This window comes from Capra hircus, chromosome 10 (genome assembly GCF_001704415.2).
Source record: "Capra hircus breed San Clemente chromosome 10, ASM170441v1, whole genome shotgun sequence".
NCBI lineage: Eukaryota > Metazoa > Chordata > Mammalia > Artiodactyla > Bovidae > Capra > Capra hircus.
This window is the reverse complement of record NC_030817.1, coordinates 96,346,074-96,368,369: the sequence shown is the minus strand read 5'-3', so window position 1 is coordinate 96,368,369 and position 22,296 is coordinate 96,346,074. Positions and strand designations below refer to the sequence as shown.

Sequence of the window (22,296 nt, the reverse complement as noted above, 5' to 3'; positions counted from 1 at the left end):
CGTCTGGGAGGAGCAGTTACCTGGAAGTTGTTCTTGAGTCTCTGCCTCTGAAACCAGGAAGAAGAGAAACCTGCAGTTGTGCTTGAAGCCAAGGTCACAAAGAACCTGAACAAAATGATGACTTGTGATGGGGCAGAGTTTGGAAGCCCAAGTCTTAACTTGGGCTTAACTGTGTGACTTGAGCTAGTCTCTTCACCTCTCTGAGTTGCCTCATTCATGGAATAGACATAATAACTGTCAGCCTTTAGAATATGAGAGTTGAATGGGAAAGGGGGGATCCTGACTGGTATATAAGCTATGTAGTGGTGGCCACTAGCATTAGCTCGGGTGTTATTATTAGGCACAGTCTCCTGTTATCTAAGCATGAAACCTGCCATGTTACTGGTAGATAAAATTCTAAGACTATTTCTACATGCAAAGAAATTGCCTACTGTCTTCACATTTTTCTTGGGTGTCTCTAATTCCAGTCACAGTGGTTGGGACATGCTTACTTCTGCTCCTAGATGGTCTCTTATCACATTCCAGACAGGCTAATGTTTCTAAATAATTTTACTCAACTCTAAGGGAAGAGAGATGCGGCTTGCATCCTTAGGTCAGGAAAACCCCCGGGAGGAGGGCAGGGCAAGCCACTCCAGTGTTCTTGCTTGGAGAATCCCACGAACAGAGGAGCCTGGTGGGCTACAGTCCATGGGGTCACAAAGAGTCTGACACGACTGAAGCAGCTTAGTGAACACACACACACACACACACACACACACACACAAGGAAAGAGAGAAAGTCAATCCAGGAAATACAGAGAGCATCACCATTTGACACTTGCAAAGTTTAGGGAACGATTTTGTAGCTTCAGAAGTTGCTGGGGACGGCTTCTCCTCATTCTCAGCCTCATTTGACAGGTGACTTTACGTCTCTACTACAGGATCCATCTACTGGATGCCTTGGACAGGCGCATCTTCCACATGTGGAAGGTTGAGAGCAAGATCCAAACGTTAACGTCCCTCTAAGCAGCATTTCCCAAGCTTCATTGGCTGTATCAATGTTCAGATTTGGCTGTATTCACATGACTGGCGGTGCGTGCTGTTACTTCAGTCATAGCTGACTCTTTGTGACCCCACGGACGGTAGCCCACCAGGCTCCGCAGTCTATGAGATTTCCCAGGCAAGAATACTGGAGTGGGTTTGCCGTGCCTTCCTCCTCCAGGCGATCCTCCCCACCCAGGGATCCAACCTGTATCTCCTGCTGCATTGCAGGCAGATTCTTTACTGCTGAGCCACCAGGGAAGCCCATCTCTGGCCATATTATTTGCTTAAAAAAGCTTCTTGATTTAAGCATAAATGTTAAATAGATTTATCGAAGCCACTCTGTATCATTATAGATGAAAACCCACTTGAAATTTACAGAAAGGAAGGGGCACAAATACAACAAAACAGAACATTGTTAATATGTTCAGCCTATTATTATTGCCTGCTGAAGGATCTGAAGGCTTTGAATAGGACGATTGTTGTCTCTTTGTTAAAAAGGGAAATTAGAATTAGTTGTTCAAGACAAATAACACCAAGCCAATGCTTTCTCTTTTACAAATCAGAATGATTCGTAAAACTGAAAAAGGACTGACTTTATCATGTGTGAGCCTGATCTATCTAATAGTGTGTGTGAGGGTTACCAAAAAATTTTCTCCTTCTATGCTTTGGGAAGTCTTGCATTGCAATGTGGTTCACACTTCAAGGTGCATCAGAAGCCCCAGAGGAGCTTGTTAAACATGCAGATTCCAGGGGTACACCCTCAAAAATGCCAGACCAGTACGATGATGCTCATAGCAACTGTTTTCACAGGAGCTATAAGGTAGAAGGAACCCAAGTATCAATTTATGGATGAAGGGAAGAAACAAAATGTGGTATATACTCACAATGAAATATTTTTCAGCCTTAAAAGGAAGGAAATTCTGACCCATGCTACTACACAGATGAATCCTGAGGACATTATATAAGGACCTAGAACAGTCAGATTTATACAATCATAAAGTAGCATGGTAGTTGCTAGGGGCTGGTGGCATGGAGAGATTTTGTTTGATGAATATAGAACCTTAGTTTTGCAAGATGAGAATTCTGGAGACTGGTTGTACAACAATGTGAATGTACTTAACACCACTCAGTGCTATGCTTTAAAATGGTTAAGATGGTGAATTTTATGTTATGTGTATTTTTGACCATTTAAAAATTTCAGAAGCAAAAAATTTCTAGAGCAGTGAGTTTTGAGTGAGGGTTTGGAAATTTGTATTTTTCAGCAATTGCTGCAGATAATCATCTTTTCATGCTTACTTGCCGTCTTTATATCATTTCAGTGAAATGGCTCTTCGCGTCTTTTGTCCATTTTCTGATTGGATTTTGTTTCTTTACTGTTGAGTTCTGTTATTTCTTATATATTCTACATCTGAGTCCAGTGTGAGATATATGGCTTACAAATATCATTCTCCTAGTCTCTAGCTTGTCTCTTAATCTTCTTAGCAAGGTCTTTCAGAAAGCAAAAGTTTTAATTTTAAAGAAGTCCAGTTTATCAAAAATGTTTAATAGAACATGCTTTTGGTGTCATGTCTAAGAATTCTTTTTTTTTTTTTAAGAGAGAGACTTTTGTTTTTTTAAGAGAAGTTTTAGGTTTAGAACAAAATTTAGAGGATAGAAATTCTTCATCTATCCCCTGCCCCAACACATGGATAGCCTCCCCCCATGATCTGCTGCTGCTGCTGCTGCTGCTGCTGAGTCGCTTCAGTGGTGGCTGACTCTGTGCCCATAGACGGCAGCCCACCAGGCTCCCCCGTCCCTGGGATTCTCCAGGCAAGAGTACTGGAGTGGGTTGCCATTGCCTTCTCCGCCCGCCATGACCAGGCAATCATTAAAGTGACACTTTTTTTTAAACTGAGGCTGCGTCTATAGAAATACATAGTTTACCTTGAGGTTCCCTTTTGGTGTTGTGCGTTCTGTATGTTTGATCTAATATATGACGTATCCATTCTTACATTATCATACAGAGTGTTCTCACTGCCCTAAAAATCCTGTTCTCTGCCCGTTCCTCTTGCCACCATCCACTCTGCCCAGCAACCACAGATCTTTTCACTGCCTGCATAGTCTAGCCTTTTCCATATGCCACACAGGGGGGAATCATACAGTGTATCAGCTTTTCAGCGTGGCTTCTTTCACTTAGCAGTATGCGTTTAAGCTTCCTCCATGTCCTTTCATGCCGCAGGAGCTCCTTTCTTCTTAGTGCTGAATAATATTCTGTTGTCTGGATGTACCACAGTTTATCTATCCATCGGCTTACAGAAAAGGACATCTTGTCTGCTTCCAACTTTGGCAATCATGAAAAAAAACTCTTATGAACTCTATGGCCAGGTTTTTGTGTAGACATACATTTTCAACTCCTTTAAGTAAATACCAAGGTGCATAATTGTTAGGTCATATGGTAAGCATGCGGAGAAGGCAACGGCACCTCACTCCAGCACCCTTGCCTGGAAAATCCCATGGACGGAAGAGCATGGTAAGCTGCAGTCCATGGGGTCGCTAAGAGTCGGACACGACTCAGCGACTTCACTTTCCCTTTTCACTTTCATGCATTGGAGAAGGAAATGGCAGCCCACTCCAGTGTTCTTGCCTGGAGCATCCCAGGGACGGGGGAGCCTGGTGGGCTGCCGTCTCTGGGGTCGCACAGAGTCGGACACGACTGAAGCGGCTTAGCAGCAGCAGCAGCAGCATGGGAAGCACGTGTTTAATTTTGTAAGACACTGCCAAACTGTCTTCCAGAGTGGAGGTACCATTCTCTATTCCCAATAGCAGTGAGAGTTTCTTTTGCCCCATATTCTTGTCAGCATTTGGTATACCACTGTTCTGCATTTTGGCCTGTTTTCTAGTAAGTATCTCGTTGTTTTCATTTACAATGTTGTATTAATTTCTGCAGTACAGCAAAGTGATTCAGTTACACAGACATAGAATGAAATTGTTTTCTTTTTCTTCCTTGGGTGTGAGAGAGACTGCGCTGAGAAGCTTGCAGGATCTCAAGTTCCCCAACCAGGAATGGAAACGAGGCCAAGTCAGTGCAAGTGAGTCCTAAGCATTTGGACCACCAGGGAATTCCCCCTTCTTTTTTGATTGTTGAATTTTCAGGAGTTCTTTGTAGATTTTGGATGACAGTCCTTTTTCAGATGTGTCTTTTGCAAATACTGCTAGTCTGTGACTTGTCCTCTTATTCTCTTTATATTGCCTTTCACAGAACAGAAGTTTTTTACTTTTAGTGAAAGGTGAAAGGTGAAGTCGCTTAGTCGTGTCCGACTCTTTGCAACCCCGTGGACTGTAACCTACTAGGCTTCTCCGTCCATGGGATTCTCCAGGCAAGAATACTGGAGTGGGTTGCCATTTCCTTCTCCAGAGGATCTTCCCGACCCGGGGATCGAATCCGGGTCTCCCGCATTGGAGGCAGACGCTTTAACCTCTGAGCCACCAGGAGAAGTCCAGCTCATCAATTATTTCTTTTATGGATCTTGTACTTGGTGTAGTATCTTAAAAGTCATCGCCATACCCAGGGTCATTTAGATTTTCTTCTGTGTTACCTTCTAGGGGTTTTATAATTTTACATTTTACATCTAGATCTGTGAACACTGTGAGTCAGTTTTTATGAAGGGTGTAAGGCCTGAGTCTAGATTCTCTTTTTTTGGAGTGTGGTTGTCTAGTAAGAGGTTTTCTTTGCTCTGTGGTTTTGTCTTTGCTCCTTTGCCAAAGATTAGTTGACTATATTTATGTGGGTCTATTTCTGGGCTCTCTATTTTAGAAAGCCCAGAAATATTTAGAAGTATTTCTGTTTCTACTTCTGGGCTATTTTATGCCCTTGGCCTCTTTGTCTGTTCTTTCGTCAGTACCACACTGTCTTGATTATTGTAGCTTTAAAGTAAGTCTTAATATCAGGTAGTATAAATTTTACAACTTTGTTATTTTCCTTCAGCATTGTGTTGAGTATTCTGAGGTTTTGTTTGTTTTTGCGTCTCACTGTAAACCTTAGAATCAGTTTGTTCTTAACTTGCTAGGATTTGAGTTGGGATTGCATTGAATCTATAGATCAAGTTGGGAAGAACTGATATGCTGATAATATTGTCTTCAAATCTGTGAATATGAATTTGTTTAATTTGTTTAGTTCTTTTTAAAATTTCACACATCAGAGTTTTCCATTTTTTTCTCTACCTAGATCTTATACACATTTTGTTAGATTTATGCCTAAGTATTTCATGTTTAGGGGCACTAATGTAAATAGCTAGGCTTCCCTGGTGACTCACACAGTAAAGAATCTGCCTGCAATGCTGGAGACCCAGGTTCAGTCCCTGGGTCAGAAAGATCCCTTGGAGAAGGGAATGGCTACTCACTCCATTATTCTTGCTTGGAAAATTCCATGGACAGAGGAGCCTGATGGGCTACAGTCCATAGGGACTGAATGACTTAACAGTCTTACTTTTTCAGTGTAAGTGGTATTGTGTTTTTAATTTCACATTCCATTTTTTTCATTGTTGGTATATAGGAAACAAATTGACTTTTGTGTATTAACCTTGTATCCTGCCAATTTTCTATAACTGCTTATTAGTTACAGGAGGATTTTGTCAATTCTTTTGGATTTGTAGAAAACCCAGATTATGATGTAATCTGCAAATAAGAGTTTTATTTCTTCCTTCCCAATGAATACACCTTCTATGTCCTTCCTTGACTCATTGCATTTGTAATGACCTGTACAGTGCTGAAAAGTGGCAAAACATCCTTGTCTTGTCCCTGATCTTAGTGGAAAGCTTCAAATTCTCACCATTAATTGTGCTCTTAGCTGTAGATTTTTAGGACTGAGTAACTAACACTTTCACTTCATCAAGATTAGGCAGTCCCCCTCTATTCCTACTTTACTGAGAAATTTAGTCATAAATGGGTGTCGGAGTTCAGCAAATGCTTTCTTTGCCTCTATAAAGTGGTGATCATGTGATTTTTCTGTCTGTTGATGTGATGAATTATACCAATAGATTTTTTTAATGTTGAAAGCAGTCTTGCATACCTGGGATAAATCTCACTTGATTGTGGAGCATAATTCTTTGTACGCCTTGCTGGATTTGGTTTGCTATATTTTGTTGAGGAGTTTTGCGTCTGTGTTCAGGAGGGCCGTTGGCCTGTAGTTTTCTTTTCTTAGAATGTTTTGTTCTAATTTTGGTGTTAGGGAGAGGCTGGCCTCATAGAATGAGCTAAGAAGTATTCCTTCTGTTTCTGTCCTCTGAAAATGATTGTAAAAGAATTGATATTCCTTAGATGTTGGTAGAATTCACCAGTGAATCCATCTGGGCCTGGTGATTTCTGTTTTGAAAGGTTATTAATTATTGATTCAATTTCTTTAATAGATATAGGCTTTCTCAGATTGTTTCTTCTTGTATGAGTTTTGGTAGGTTGGTTCTTTCTAGGAATTGGTCCATTTCATCTAGATTATCAAATTTGTGGGCATAAATCAGTTCATTCCTTATTATCCATTTAACGCCCATAGGATCTGCAGTGATGTCTCCTCTTTCATTTCTGATACTGGTATCAATGTAATGGGATGAATATATACCATAAGTGTTATTTTTTTCTATTTTTTGCCCTTGTTCTTTATACTTATTTTTGTCTTCCTCTATTTTCCTGCTTTTCTTTACTATGGGTTTTCCAGTCTATGAACATGAAATAACTGTTCATTTATTTAAATCTTTAATTTATTTCATCAGCATTTTATTTTCAGCATATAAATCTTATACCTGTTTTGTTAGAGTTTTGCCTAAGTATTTATTTTTACTTGAACAATTATAAACAGTATTGTACATTTAATTTTCGTTTTCATGCATCTGTTTCTCCTACATAGAAGTGCTGAGTTTTGTGTGCTTATCTTATATCAGAGGACTTGGTGATCTCACTTGAAATATCTAGGAAGGTGTTTTTTTTTAATAGATTTCTCATGATTTTCTGTGTAGAGCATCATGTCATCTGCTTATAGAGGCAATTTTATTTCTACCATTCCAATACATATGCCATTTCTTTTCCATTCTTATCTTACTTTGCTGGCTGAAATTTCCAGCACTGTGTTGAATAAAAGTGGAAAGAGTGGAGATTCTTTTCCCTAATGTTAGGGAGAAAGTTTTTTTCCCCTAATGTTAGGGAGAAAGTTTCTAGCCTTTTACCATTAAGTATGATTTTAGGTGGAACTTTTTGTATGTGCCAGAGAAGGCAATGGCACCCCACTCCAGTACTCTTGCCTGGAAAATCCCATGGATGGAGGAGCCTGGAAGGCTTCAGTCCATGGGATCGCTGAGGGTCGGACATGACTGAGCGACTTTACTTTCACTTTTCACTTTCATGCATTGGAGAAGGAAATGGCACCCCACTCCAGTGTTCTTGCCTGGAGAATCCCAGGGATGGCGGAGCCTGGTGGGCTGCCGTCTATGGGGTCGCAGAGTCAGACACGACTGACGTGACTTAGCCTTAGCCTTTTGTATGTGCTCTTTATTAAGATGAAAAAGTTCCTGTTGAGTCATAGTGTTTCTGGGTTGCTTTTTTTTTCTTTTAATCGTGAATAGGTGTTGGATTTTGTCACACATTATCATTAGCTGTCACAGGATAGGACGTGATGGATTCTGGAGCATACAGCGAAATTAGCCAAAGGGCACCTGAGGAAGACCTCAGAGCAAGACCCTTCTTCTTCCCTTTATGGTGAGCGTGGTTGGCAGTCAATGTGGCATCTAATTTATATACTAGAAATGGCTTAGGCCAGTGGGCCCTGGATTGTGCAAGTTATCTCTGTGATTTATTTGAGACCTGAGGGGATGTAGAATTTTTTACATGGGATAAGGATATTGACTAGGGAGCTAAAGAGGGGCCGCCATGCCAGGGATCAGAGTAACTGTGTTGCAGTGAATGCTGTGGAGTGGTTGTGCAAGGTACGCACAAGCTTCCAGAGGGAGCTGCAGCCAGGCTCAGAGGACTGGCCTTGTGAGCAAGAGCCCAGATGAGCACCATGCTATCAGTGAGAGCTGCTGGACCTTGACTGTCGTGAAGGAATTGTTTACAAGTCATACCAGTCAAGAGAATGCAGGTAAACCAGCATGGCAAATCCAAGAAGTCCTCTCCTTTCAAGAGATCTCCTCTTTCTCTGCTGACATTCGGGTGTAGGAGAAAGCATCTTAGTTCTCATGTGCTTAGGAAATAAAAGATCCCTGGAAGGTAATTTGGATTTTGAATGACTATCCCTGCAAACAAGACTGTTTTAAAATCGGTAACAATGAGTAACCTATAATTGGCAAACTGGCATTTTTTGCCTCTACCAACTTTGAGTACAGGGGTTCCAGAGTATGAAGTCATAGGGCAAGATTGCTGTACATATCTGAGTTTTGGTAAGTAAATTTCGACAATTAGTTCCCTTCATGTAAAATAAAGGTTTCCTCCAACATGAATAAGTAGAGCTTATAACCTTTGGACTCATCCAAGCTTTCTAAACCATTCTTCTCCATGAAACAATATTTCATACCAGTTTCTTCTGACCTTTGGAACCTATTGCAGAGAATACTTAGGCTAAATGCCAGTTTCTCAGCTCATGAAGCTTTACTTAGCCATCTGATAACAGGCATATTATGAAAATTAAAATTAAAAAACATATTCTTTTCTTTCCTGGTAAGTATGAGTCACTCAAATGGCCTTGGACTACAGAATGGCTAACAGGTTGTGTTTGGCTGCTTTAAAGATGTAAATTGGTCTTTTCTAAAATGTCTTTCTGAGGGTAAAATTGGCTACAGCAGTATTGAGAATATTAGGGCACCATGTTCCACTTATACCTCTTGAAGATGAACTTGGCCTTCCCTGAGACGCTTGCCCATGATCACTAATTCCAATTAATAAATATACACCCTTTGCCATTACTAGTTATGAGAATTATAAATATGCATCTCTTCGTTTACCGTGTGCAAGATTTATGTTAGGATAGGGTGGACATGAGAAGCATGGAATCTAACTCCATGAAAAGCAGTTTAAAACCGTGACAGTACAAGAGCCACCTCCTTATTAGCACAAGTAGATTGAGAGGGCTTAGAATGCGTTTAAAAAGCATAATTCAACTGCATAAATGTAAAGATGTTAGTGGCTTTATTCACTGATGCATAAATCAGGCAGTATCCCATCTGGCGGGTAAGAGAAGTGCCCGCAGGAGCGCTAAAGAATGAAAGGCGTACTGGCAGAAGTGGGCAGCACAGAGAAGTTATACTGGCAAAGAGCTGACTGTTTACTGCAAGGTCATCTTTCTCCAGGGAACAGCTAGGGTCTATCAGACACATAAGCTCACTAGTGATAACTAGGGTAATTCCAGGCTGAATGGTTTAAAATTCCATTCCTGGGAGAGGCTGAGACTATAATTAAGTATTCAAGTCTTGGTTTGGTAATGTGGGCATAGGACAATGACTCCATTTGGGGCCTGTTCAGTTCAGTTCAGTCGCTCAGTCGTGTCCAACTCTTTGCGACCCCATGAATCACAGCACGCCTGGCCTCCCTGTCCCTCACCAACTCCCAGAGTTCACTCAGACACGTCCATCGAGTCAGTGATGCCATCCAGACATCTCATCCTCTGTCGTCCCCTTCTCCTCCTGCCCCCAATCCCTCCCAGCGTCAAAGTATTTTCCAATGAGTCAACTCTTCTCATGAGGTGGCCAAAGTACTGGAGTTTCAGCTTCAGCATCATTCCTTCCAAAGAAATCCCAGGGCTGATCTCCTTCAGAATGGACTAGTTGGATCTCCTTGCAGTCCAAGGGACTCTCAAGTGTCTTCTCCAACACCACACTTCAAAAGCATCAATTCTTTGGCGCTCAGCCTTCTTCACAGTCCAACTCTCACATCCATACATGACTACAGGAAAAACCATAGCCTTGACTAGACAGACCTTAGTTGGCAAAGTAATGTCTCTGCTTTTGAATATGCTATCTAGGTTGGTCATAACTTTTCTTCCAAGGAGTAAGTGTCTTTTAATTTCATGGCTGTAGTCACCATCTGCAGTGATTTTGGAGCCCCCAAAAATAAAGTCTGACACTGTTTCCACTGTTTCCCCATCTGTTATCTTGTATTTAACAAATAAAATCTTTTAAGTTTACTGTGAAGAAAATAGCCCCCTTTTGTTTGAAAAAAATCTGAAGGTCAAATCTACATTAGAAATGACAACCCTTGCCTAACCTGCTCATGGCACTTTTGAGAGAATGTGCCCTGCATGGGCCATACACCAGTGATCTTCTCCCTGTATTCCCGTTCCAGCTTTCTTTACTATGTACATGATACATCTTTTTCTAAAGTTTTACTTTTAACCTATATGTGTCTTAATAATAAAAATGAATTTGTTATCGAAACCTAGTATTGGGTCCTTTTTTTGTTTTTTAATTCTACCAGTTTGTTGTTACCAGCCCCTCTCCCTCCATCCTCTGCACGCATGCATGTAACCCCATGGACTGCAGCCCGCCAGGCTCCTCTCTCCATGGACTTTTCCAGGCAAGAATACTGGAGTGGATTGCCATTTCCTTCTCCTGGGTCTTACAGTCTGACAATCTCTGCCCTATAATTGGGGTGTTTAGACTGTTTGCATTTGATGTAGTTATTGAGTTGATTGGACTTAAATCAACTATCTTGCTATTTGCTCTTTATTGTCTAAACTGTTTTTTAATTCTGTTTTTCTCTTTTTTTTTGCGTTAAGTAGTTTTTAGTATTCCATTTAATATTAACTCAGCTGATTAGTTATGTCCTTTTGTGTGTGGTTGAGGTAGGAAGTAGGGAAAGAGGATTGCTCTAAGGTTTATAATATGTGTCCTGAACTTACCACAGGCTAAAGTCAAATAAAATTACTTCTCATATTATGTATCAGTCTTAGAAGCATATCCTTTCATTTTACCCATCCTCTACTTTGGGCTATAGCTGCTACACATTTCACTTTTACATAGGTTATAAACCCCACCATATACTGTTACTGCTTTTCCTTTAAACAGTTAATTGCTTTAAGATAAATTTTTACAAAAGAAAAACATTTTTTAAAATTTACTTGCATATATACCATCTCCAGGGCTCTTCATTCCTTTGTGTACAGTTCAGTTTCCATGTTGTATTACTTTGCTTCCACCCAGAAGGCTTTAATATTTCTTCAAGGTTAGGTGTACTGGTGATAAATTCTCTTGGTTTGTGTCTGTCTGAAAATGTCTTATTTTTCCTTCACGTTTGAAAGATATTTTTGCTCAGTATAGAATTCTAAATTGGCAGGTTTTTGTTTTTAATTTCAGCAGTTTAAGGATGTTACTTCATTGACTTATGAATTAAATAATTTCTGAAGAGAAGTCTAGAAACTTTAATTTTTATTCCTCTGTATAAGATTTGCTCACTGAGATAAACATATGATTTTTCTTTTTAAATTTGTTAATATGGTAAATTACACTGACTGATTGACTTTCTAATATTAAACTAACTTTCTACTGCCGTGACAAATCCCACTTGGTCTTGATGCATTATCCTTTGTATGCTTTGTTGCAGTTTACTAAACTTCTGCTTATGATTTTTATCTTTGCTCATGAGACATGTAGACTTGTGGTTTTTACGTTGCCTTACTTTTTTCCTTGCAATGTCTTTGTCTGGTTTTGGCATCAGAGTAACACTGGCTTCAAATAATAAATTTGGAGGTATTCCTTTAATTTTCTGGAAAAATTTATGTAGGATTGGTATTATTTCTTCGTTAAATGCTTCATTGCTTTTCACCAATGAAGCCACCTGGGCCTGGAGCTTCTTTGTGGGATGGTTTTTAACTGCAAATGTGTTGTTGTTCAGTTGCTTAGTCATGTCCAACTCTTCCTGATCCCATGGGCTGCAACACTCCAGGCTTCCCTGTCCTTCACCGTCTCCCGAAGCTTGCTCAAACTCATGTCCATTGAGTCGGTGATGCCATCCAACCATCTCATCCTCTGCTGTCCCTTTCTCCTGCCTTCAATCTTTCCCAGCATCAGGGCCTTTTCAAATGAGTCAGTTCTTCACATCAGGTGGCCAAAGTATTGGAGTTTCAGCTTCAGCTTCAGTCCTTCCAATGAATATCCAGGACTGATCTCCTTTAGGATTAACTGGTTTAATCTCCTTGCCATCCAAAGGACTGTCAAGAGTCTTCTCCAGCACCACAGTTGGAAGGCATGGATTCTCTGGTGCTCAGTCTTTTTTATTGCCTAGCTCTCATATCCATACAACTGAAAAAACCATAGCTTTGACTCTACAAACCTTTGTAGGCAAAGAAATATCTCTACTTTTTAATATGCTGTCTAGTTTTGTCATTGCTTTTCTTCCAAGGAGCAAGCAAGCGTCTTTTAATTTCATGGCTGCCTTCACAATAGAAAATTAAGATCTTTATTTGGACAGATTAAGATGAGGATAGCATGATCAAAATCAATCATTTTGTGCAGGTGTCTTATTAAAGAGTGAACAGTGAATTGAAAAAGACTCCAGTTGCTTTTTATGCCAAGAAATCTGGCACAGTCCTCAGGGTGTGACACATAAGAGAGAAATTGAGTAATATTAGGGAAGAATTTAAAAGTCTCAAGACAAGTGCCAGGCACATGATATCGTTGGTGTCACAGAGAAAAGAGGTCAGTTCATTATCTTATAGAGGTGTTAAACCCATGTATTTTCTGTGGCTGAGTTGTTTTCTCTGGGAGATGGTTTACTCTGCAGGGTTTTAGAGCTTGTTTTTTTGAAAACAAGTGCAACTAGCATATTGAAAAAGCATACCTCATATTTCAGCAAAAATGCAGTCATTTTTCTCTCACTTTCTCTTTACAGTTTTATCTCCTGCCTGGATCCTCTAATATTATATATATGAAAATGCAGGTATCCTCAGTCATTTCTGACTTTTTGTGACCCCGAGAACTGTAGCCCCACCAGGCTCCTCGATCCATGGAATTTTCCTGGCAAGAATACTTGAGTGGATTGCCGTTTCCTTCTCCAGGGGATCATCCTGACCCAGGGATCGAACCCACATCTTTTGTGCCTCCTGTATTACAGGTGGATTCTTTCCCACTGAACCACTGGGGGAGCCCCACATGAATGCTCTGCTGCTGCTGCTGCTGCTGCTGAGTCGCGTCAGTCGTGTCCGACTCTGTGCGACCCCATAGACGGCAGCCCACCAGGCTCCCCTGTCCCTGGGATTCTCCAGGCAAGAACACTGGAGTGGGGTGCCATTGCCTTCTCCAATGCATGAAAGTGAAAAGTGAAAGTAAAGTTGCTCAGTCATGTCTGACTCAGCGACCCCACGGACTGTAGCCCACCAGGCTCTCCGCCCATGGGATTTTCCAGGCAAGAGTACTGTAGTGGGGTGCCATTGCCTCCTATGACGAATGCTCTAGCAACCCATAATTGTCTACTAATTCTTAAATAACAGAAGATCTATGTTCACTAAGTTACAATCATTATCCTGATGCAAAAAACTTAGAAAATCCAGTCTTGGATGATACTCAAAACTCTGAACTTTAGTTACTATTAAATCTCCCTTTTTCTCTCTCCAACATTACTTCTCGGAGCTTGGGCTGACTTCAGAATGGAAGCCTGCGGTGAGATAGAGAGCGGTGGTCCTTCCTTCCCGCCACCTCCTATTTTGAGTCCCCCATCTCCATCCTGAGAGCTGTTGTTTCAACCCCACCAGGTCCTGGGGGGAAGACAGAGGCAACACATGGTGCAGCTTTGACTCAAACCAGTCCTCTCATTGTTTGCTCTCACTCTGGTCTAGCAGATGCCTTTTTCCCTTGAGATGTCATGTTCCCAGACTCTTCAGAGCTTTCTCCCTGTTTCTTTTTCTCCTACAATTCTCTTGTCCCTGCAGCATGTTTCTCTTATTTCTCTGTTCTGAGGGTCACTTGGGACTCCTTCCTTAGGCCCTAGACACACAGTAATGCCTCTTCAAACTCCTCCAAGTGGCTCTATCGGACAGAACCCAGGCAGTCTTCATACTGGCTCACTGTGTGTGTCAGGGACCACAGCTCTTCCAAGGAACATTCATACATCCCTTGCCCAAGGCTGATGTGGGTGGCTAGACAACAACACCCTCCTGGTTTTGCCTCCAAAACAGTCGGTATAGATTCCTACCTGATAGGAGTTCGACTCTAGCCAGTGTCAATTTCAGCTTTCTCAAGAGTGAATTAGTCCCTCTCTCAGGGCTTTCCTGGGGGGTAAAGAATCCACCTGCAATGCAGGAGACCTGGGTTCAATCCCTGGGTTGGGAACATCCCCTGGAAAAGGGAATAGCAACCCACTCTAGTATTCTTGCTTGTAGAATTCCATGGACAGAGGGGCCTGGTGGGCTGTAGTTCATGGGGTTCCAAAGAGTTGGACATGACTGAGAAACTCACACACACACACACACACACACACACACACACACTCTAAGTCTCTCAGCCTTGGGAAGCACTTTCTCTGCTCTCTGAAGGATTTTTTTCTGCCTAGCTCAGGCTTAGAGAGTAGCTGCCTGAATGCAGGACGACTTGGCAACACACTGTCCCTCCCCATCAAGGAATCTTTTCTCTGATCACTCTTGTCTGTTCCCTGACCCTTCTCCTGTGTCCTCAGTGTAGCTGAGAATCCCAAGATTGGCTCGGAGGTTCTTGAGGCCATTTACTTTCAAAATCTTCATAACATGGTTTGGCACCTTTCTTTGGAATTTTACATCTATTATGTTTTGTCGTCGGGTGGAACCTTCAGTTTTAAGATCGTATTACATAAGTAATAAACAAACATGATTCATGGGCCAATCCTTGAACCACAGTCCAGTGGTGTACCATCTGTCTTTACTAAACATTCTGGTTTCTGAGTGTTGTTACTGTGTTAAAAAAAAAAAAAAAAATCAGGGCTGGGGGAAAATGCTCCAGAGCATCTTATTTAATCTTTAACCAGCCACGTTATTTAGCACTTCTTAACTAGAGCTGTAGGTAGACAGCGTTCATGAAATAATTTGGAGTGAAATACTGTACTGAATGGGTGTGTTTTCTATGAGAGTAGATGAATCCCCAAGGGCATTGCGTATCTTGCCTGCTAAGACTTTTTCCAGCACAAGAACGTGGTGAGTCCACAATTCTCTGGCTATACAAGAGGGCAGGAGAGTGGCTTTGCAATACTGAGCCACTGGGAGACAAATTCTCCAAAATTAACTCTCTCCCCAGCTGACCACTCTAAACCCAGACTTCATAGGCACCATAATAACATGGTTCAGTAAGGTTTGCAGGGAGGAGAGGGCGGTGGAGGTTCTATATTCTGAGACCAGGATATCCTCACAGGGTTGCTTGAATCCGAAGCAGAGAGAGAAGGGAAATAAATATCAACCTCGGGTCCTGACGCGGCATAACCAGATTGTGTGTGGTGCTGGCTGGCCCTGACCTTTGCAGTTAAGAATTAGCCAGAGTGGCTCTATGTTGTAGGGCTTTCCCCTTTTTTGTTTGTTTGTATGAAACCAGGGAGGGAAATAATTGAGTAAAACCCAAGTGTTTTTCTTTCATTTCACTTCTCTGGAGACCTTAATCACGGAATTGGAAGGACTCGCTTGATGGATTTGTTAACGCAGTGACTCCCTAAACTTGTGTCTCCTAGTCTTTTTGAACCTGCAGCTCCTTCGGGTGAGCATGAAAGTTTCCCACCTCCTTGAAGAGTCTGATTTTCTCCCTCCTCCCCACCTTGCCACCTCCTTGAGATCTGCGTATTTTGGGAAGTCATGGCAGCAGAAAAGATGTTACCAAGCTGCATTTTCTATAGTTTCCATTACAAAAACTACAGGCATGTGTTGGCTTTCCAAATATATAAGCGTGTGTTACATAATTGAATGTGCTTTTTCACCTTACATTGACTTTTCATGCTGACAGATCACCATTTGTGCAAAGTATCCTGCTATTTGAGAAGGCTCATAGATCTTCTGAAGGTCATGTGTGAAAACTCCCGAGGGGACTGTTTGTCACCACCCCAGATGGCTCAGTCTTGGCCACCTCATGGGCTCTTTTTTCTCTCCTGTTGGAGTCGTTATCTCTGTTGGAATCAGTTTTAGAGCTGTAAGTGGACTTACAGACTCATCTAGTCCCATCCCCGCATTTTACAGAAATGGATGTTCAGAGAGTTTAAGCAGCTTTTCCAACATTACATCACTATGTTTACACGGCAGGTCCTGAGCCATGACTCAGGTTGCTGAATCCCCTGCTCATTTTTTCTCTTTATTGTATTGTTCGTTACTCGCATATTTCCCATACCCTTTAAAGTTTATCCCATCCCCTTTAAAGATACCAACCGATACTACAAAGCAAAGAAATGCCAATGTGGCATGTGGCGAACTCTACCAAAATATTTCATATTCTTCTGTATATATTAATATCCAGCTTCCTTTACTTTATAGTAACTCCAAGGCTGAGAAAATAGTTGCTGTGAACCCATATTTTTGCCAAGTTTTAAAAAATCATACAAAAGAAAAATATATAATCCCTAATTTCTGGTAGTTTAAAATTAACTGGGGAGACAAACTTGGTTTATATCCAGCTTATGGCCACCTATGATCTCTGGAACTCAATTTTTTTTTTTAATTTACAATGTTATGTTTAATTTCTGCTGTATGGGAAAATGATGGAACCTTTTTAAATACATTTGTAATTAGTGATCTCCACCCCAATCTGTAATTTATCCCTCCTTGAATTCTTCTGTGGTTCATCTATATCAAGAACAGTTTGTGAGAGCGGAAGGAGTAGAGAGAATTCACAGATCATTTGTTGCTGAATTCAGTTACTAATAATATAAAGCCTCAATTAATCATGAAACAGAGCTAGTGGAGTTATTTTCTAGAAGGGGAAACTGGGGCTCAGCAAGGGTACATAACTAGTTCAGGGTTACCATTACATAGAGCAGAGTCTTGGAACCGAAGTGGCTGCTGTCAGAGGCTCAACTCCTTTCAGCCCATGAAAGTAAGAGTGTAGTAAAGTTGGAAAAAGCAAATAAAGCAAAATAGGCCTGTTGAAAATTACAGTTTTGTCACTGTGACGTTGAGAGCCCATCAAACCAGCTGATGGGAAACGTTTGAACATGCCCCTGGTCTGTGTGCTCTTCCGAAAATTGTGTGAAGTTTCACGTGAGCAGGGCCCTTATCACAGTGGAGGAGGGATTTACAGAGGCGGATGATGGGTGGGCTGAGCTTTCAAGCTATCTGTGTTGAATTCACCTTTTATTTCTCTAAAAACTGGTCTGGAACTTCCCCAGTGGGTCCATTGGTTGAAACTTTGTCCTCCAAGGCAGGGAGTGTGGGTTCCATCTCTGGTTGGGGAACTAAGATCCCCCATGCCTAATGCCCTAAAAACCAAAACGCAAAAACCGTACCATAATGTCGACTAAAAAATGCACAACTGGAGAGCTGCAAGTTAAGTTTTACTGGGGGCAAAGCTCGGGAGACAGCACATCAGAGAGCTCTGAGAGACTGCTCCAAAGAGGCAATGGTGGAAGGTCAGTATATAAGGTTTTGGTGAAGGAAGAGTTCCATACAATCAAGCGCTTACTTTACAGAAGGCTTTCTGCTAGTCGTGAGGAGCTGATGTCACTATGAAGGGATTTAGTTATTTTCTAGATACAAAGAGATGCAAGGATTTGGATCATGAAATCAGTTCCTGAAAATATCTAACTAAAGATCTAAACTACCATAACTAAAGCTATGACCAAGTTAGCATACTACAAAGCAGAGACATTACTTTGCCAACAAAGGTCTGTCTAGTCAAAGCTATGGTTTTTCCAGTAGTCATGTATAGATGTGAGAGTTGGACTATAACGAAAGCTGAGTGCTGAAAAATTGATGCTTTTAAACTGAGAAGACTCTTGAGAGTCCCTTGGACTGCAAGGAGATCCAGCCAGTTCATCCTAAAGGAAATCAATCCTGAATATTCATTGGAAGGACTGATGCTGAAGCTGAAACTCCAATACCCTGGCTACCTGATATGAAGAACTGACTCATTAGAAAAGATCCTGATGCTGGGAAAGATTGAAGGTGGGAAGAGAAGGGGGATGACAGAGGATGAGATGGTTGAATGGCATCACCATTTTGATGGACATGAGTTTGAGCAAGCTCTGGGAGTTGATGATGGACAAGGAGGCCTGGCATGCTGCAGCCCACAGGGTCACAAAGAGTCGGACGTGACTGAGTGACTGAACTGAACTGAATTGAAAGATTTGTTCCACCAGATTCCCTGGAGCACAGAGTGCCTCACTCCGCCCTGAACTCCCTCAGCAGTTGCTGAAGGTCAGCAGCAGCAGCTGCACAGGGTTCAGTCTCCACAGAGGCATTTGGCAAATCCTCTTGTTGTTCACTCACTAGGAGGTGCTCTTGGGAAGTGCCAATTTGTAGTTGACAGTAACAAATTCCTTAAAGACTTTAAAAATGGTCCACATTTAAAAAAAGAAGAAGAAGTGGGCCTGAAGCTAGAATGACGTTAGCGTGAGAGACATTAAGTCTCAGCACCTGAGGAGAAAAAAGGGAATTTAGCATCTGTAATTGTCACCTAAAAGCAACTCCCAGGTCACAGAGTCTTGGAAAATGGGCTAATGAGACTGCAGATTTCTTCGGAGGAGAAAGCACCCATGGTCTTGTCTCCAGCAGTGTTTACAGAGGGAGAAACTGGCAACCTCCATATTTCCTCAGGGTACTCTTGTTCCTAAGCTTTTCCCTGTAAATCACCAGTCCATTGTGAGATAATGTCACTTTGGAATTTTTCCATGAAGATGCAGGAAGGAGCAGTAAGGATCCGATTGTTGTTCTTGTTTAGTCGCTAAGTCGTGTCTGATTCTTTGCGACCCCATGGACCGCAGCACACCAGGCTTCCCCCTTCCTTCACCGTCTCCCAGAGTTACCTCAGATTCATGTCCACTGAGTCAGCGATACTATCTAACCATGGCATCCTCTGACGGAGACTGATGCTGAAGCTGAAACTCCAGTAGTTTTGCCACCTGATGCGAAGAGCTGACTGATTGGAAAAAGCCTTAATGCTGAGAAAGATTGAAGGCAGAAGAAGAAGAAGTAGGCAGCAGAGGATGAGAGATTCGATAAATCCACCCATATGCAAATGAAAGTTGTTTTGTTCAGTTGGGATATGTCTATATTGTTTAGCACCAAGGGTATGCAAAATAAAACCTTTTAAAATTTCCAACCAGGAAAAAGAAGGAACATGTGAGAAAAAGATAAAAATATAGACATTCTTCTTCTGACTTGCACTTTGGTGGGGAATGAAAGCAATAGGCCATCCCCAAAGAATTAATCCTAGTTTAAAAAATCCTTGGTTCTCAAAAGCCTGGCATTGCATATTTGTTCCTATTTTGTTTGTGAAAGGGTTTAAAGGCATATGATGTAATGAAGGAAATGTTATTTTGTGGCTGAAAATTAAAGAGTTCTTTTGTATTTTAGGTCTTACAGGAAATCTCAGGGGTAGTGAGAACTGGAATTTGTGTATATTATGGGAAGGGGAATAAGGAAGATGAGGGGAAAACATTCCAGCTCCTTTCTTCAGATAATTTTAAGCCATAATCCATCTCTCTCTCTCTCTCTGTATATATATATATGTATATATACATATATATGTATATATACACATATATGTATATATACACATTTGCTTCCACTGGTTTAAGATAAAAATAAGTAGATTTGTCCCCCAAATGTGTTTCAGGGCCCTGTTAGCATCTCAGATGGAACCAACATTTGCCAGGAATGTTTTTCCTTGTTTTGATGAGCCAGCTCTGAAGGCTACTTTTAATATTACAATCATTCATCATCCACGTTATGTGGCCCTTTCTAACATGCCAAAGCTAAGTAAGTAATGTTTTCTATCATCTTGTATCTATATGTTTATATATATACTTATATATTTTATATGTGCACATATATTTGTGTATTACATGTTTTATATATGTGTATGTGTGTGTGTGTGTTTAACTCTGTAATAGATTTTACAACAATAGATTTTCTTGGCAGTGTATTGAGAATGTATTTTAATTATGGTATATTATAACCAGAGAGGACGGTCACCTAGGATATGTGTCAGCACCCACATCTTGGTGATGGTAAATCCTGATCCTTTTTGTATTAGGAGCTGGGAACATTGTGCTGTTTTCATACATTGGTATCCTGTCTGCCCATTGATTTGGGTTTCAGTCTCGTAATCATTAACGATAGCAAGCTAGTGGGTTTAGTCTAAATCTGGTACATAGATGTGGGCTTTTTGTTCATTTCAGGTTTTTTTTCTTGTTTCAAGGGTGTGGTTTTGTTTGTTTTTTTTTTTTTTTTTTTGCTGTTAGCTCACAGCACTTTTTTTTTCCTTTTAGTGGAGTTAGTATGCAACTTAAAACAATTCTGATATTTCTCATAAAAGTTAAAATTCTTGTTTTTTGGGGGAAACTCAGGCCGCCTAACAGCACTGGCCCTGCACTTCCTACCTGCCAGTTTGGCTGCGGGTGAGAAGAGGCTGCCCCCTGTGGTCCCCACCCTCCCTGTTATGGACATCAGCCCGTTCACACTGAACACCTGGCCGGCACAGGACTTTGAGTTTGTGATTTCAGGTTCAGAGACCCCAGCGGGACTCCACTGAGGACCTGCCCCAAACCTGAGAATGGCAGAATTGTGCCTTGTTGACCTGCCATGGGTCTGGGAAACTCTAGACTAAGTGCTGAGAGAGACGGGCTGGAGTAGGAAACAGCAGTGGATGGAAAGAGAAAGCAGCTCACGGGCCTGACTGACAGCTGCTGGTGGATTTGCCCTCCACCCAGACCGTATTATTCACGGTGCTAATTCAGAACCAGGAATCCAGTCCTTGGCTTGGTGATGGTTTAGTCGCTAAGTTGTATGCGATTCTTGCGACCCCATGGACAGTAGTCTACCAGGCTGCTCTGTCCATGGGATTCTCCTAGCAAGAATACTGGAATGGATTGCCATTTCCTTCTCCAGGGGATCTTCCTGATCCAGGAATTGAACCCGGGTCTCCTGCATTGCAGGCAGGTTCTTTACTGACGGAGCTAGAAGTGAAGCCCGACACTGTCCTTAGGCCTTCCTAATAAATAGCTCGAAGGCAGAGAAATCCAAGCCACTGAACCGTGGGGTGTAGTTGGGAAGACCGTAGTTGCGAGGTCGTCGAACTTGGCAAGTTGTTTCAAAGGTAGATAATTGTGTTCCTTATTGCTTATTTACAATGATTTGGACTAAAATCAATTTCTTTAGGTCAGTTTGAGAAAGAAGATGTGAACGGAACCAAGTGGACTGTTACCACCTTTCACACCACGCCCCCCATGCCCACTTACTTAGCTGCCTTTGTCGTCTGTGACTATGGACACATCAGCAGGATCGAGAGGGGCAAGCAGGTGAGTGAGGGAGACTCCAGGTGCGGCACGTTGGTGCTGGCAGCGGACCGTTCGCGCCCTCCTTCGCCTCAGGGGCTGGGCCTGCACCCCTCACGGACCTCTCCTGGTTCTTCCCCGAGCCCTGTCACTGCTCTGGGCGAAACACTGCAGAGCGGAGCGCAGCCCTTCCCGCTGGGGCTCTGCGGCGGGGTTTCTATGGAAAGGTTGCGCCTCACGTTCCCTGGAGGCAGGTTCTGAGCCCCCTCTTCCGGGGCCCTCGCTGCCTTTCAGAGCGCAGAGAGAAGAGGGCAAGGGGCCATGCTAGCTTCTTGAAGCTCAGGTTATGTGTTGTGTACCTTGCCTACACGCTCCTGATGCCAGCTGAAGCAGCTGCTCTGGCTGAAATGCAGGCAGGTTAAGCACCGTCCCTATGAAGGACCGGGCCCGCTGGGTATGAACACTTCCCCAGAGCTGTGGAAATAGGTGCTCTGTCCTGGAACACCTAGTTTTCACCCAGTTGTACACTTCTTACGTAACAATCCTTTGGGAAAATATCAAGGTGGCTGTAACAGTATTTTTGGACTGGTTCACTCCCTATGTAGAATGTGGGCTAGGTAGGGCCACTGCCTTAGGCCCAGTTCTTTCTAATCAGATGGGCCTCATCAGGCTAAGGCTGTCTCCCGGGCCTGTGAACTTCCAGGCTTGTGCCTTTGGCTTGTGCAGATAAGCAAGCTGTAGATCTTATCACTGGGGGAGAATTGCTCAAAGTTTCTCCTCCGAAGGATGAACGCACCAGATGCAAAGGACAGCTCATTATCACCCTCAGCTGTTGGCTCCGGCCTGATTTCCCTTACTGAGTAATCACTGCTAGATCCTTGATATTCACAGA

General features: G+C 42.1%; 1 protein-coding gene across 1 annotated transcript in view; it reads left to right on the top strand.

Moving 5' to 3' along the window:
- LVRN (laeverin) overlaps positions 1-22,296 on the top strand; it is a 71,161-nt gene that overhangs the window by 2,445 nt on the left and 46,420 nt on the right. Inside the window, exons 2-3 of the mRNA XM_018053720.1 lie at positions 19,745-19,887; positions 21,289-21,428. Coding sequence (XP_017909209.1) covers positions 19,745-19,887; positions 21,289-21,428 — 283 coding nt within the window. The remainder of the gene's footprint in view (positions 1-19,744; positions 19,888-21,288; positions 21,429-22,296) is intronic.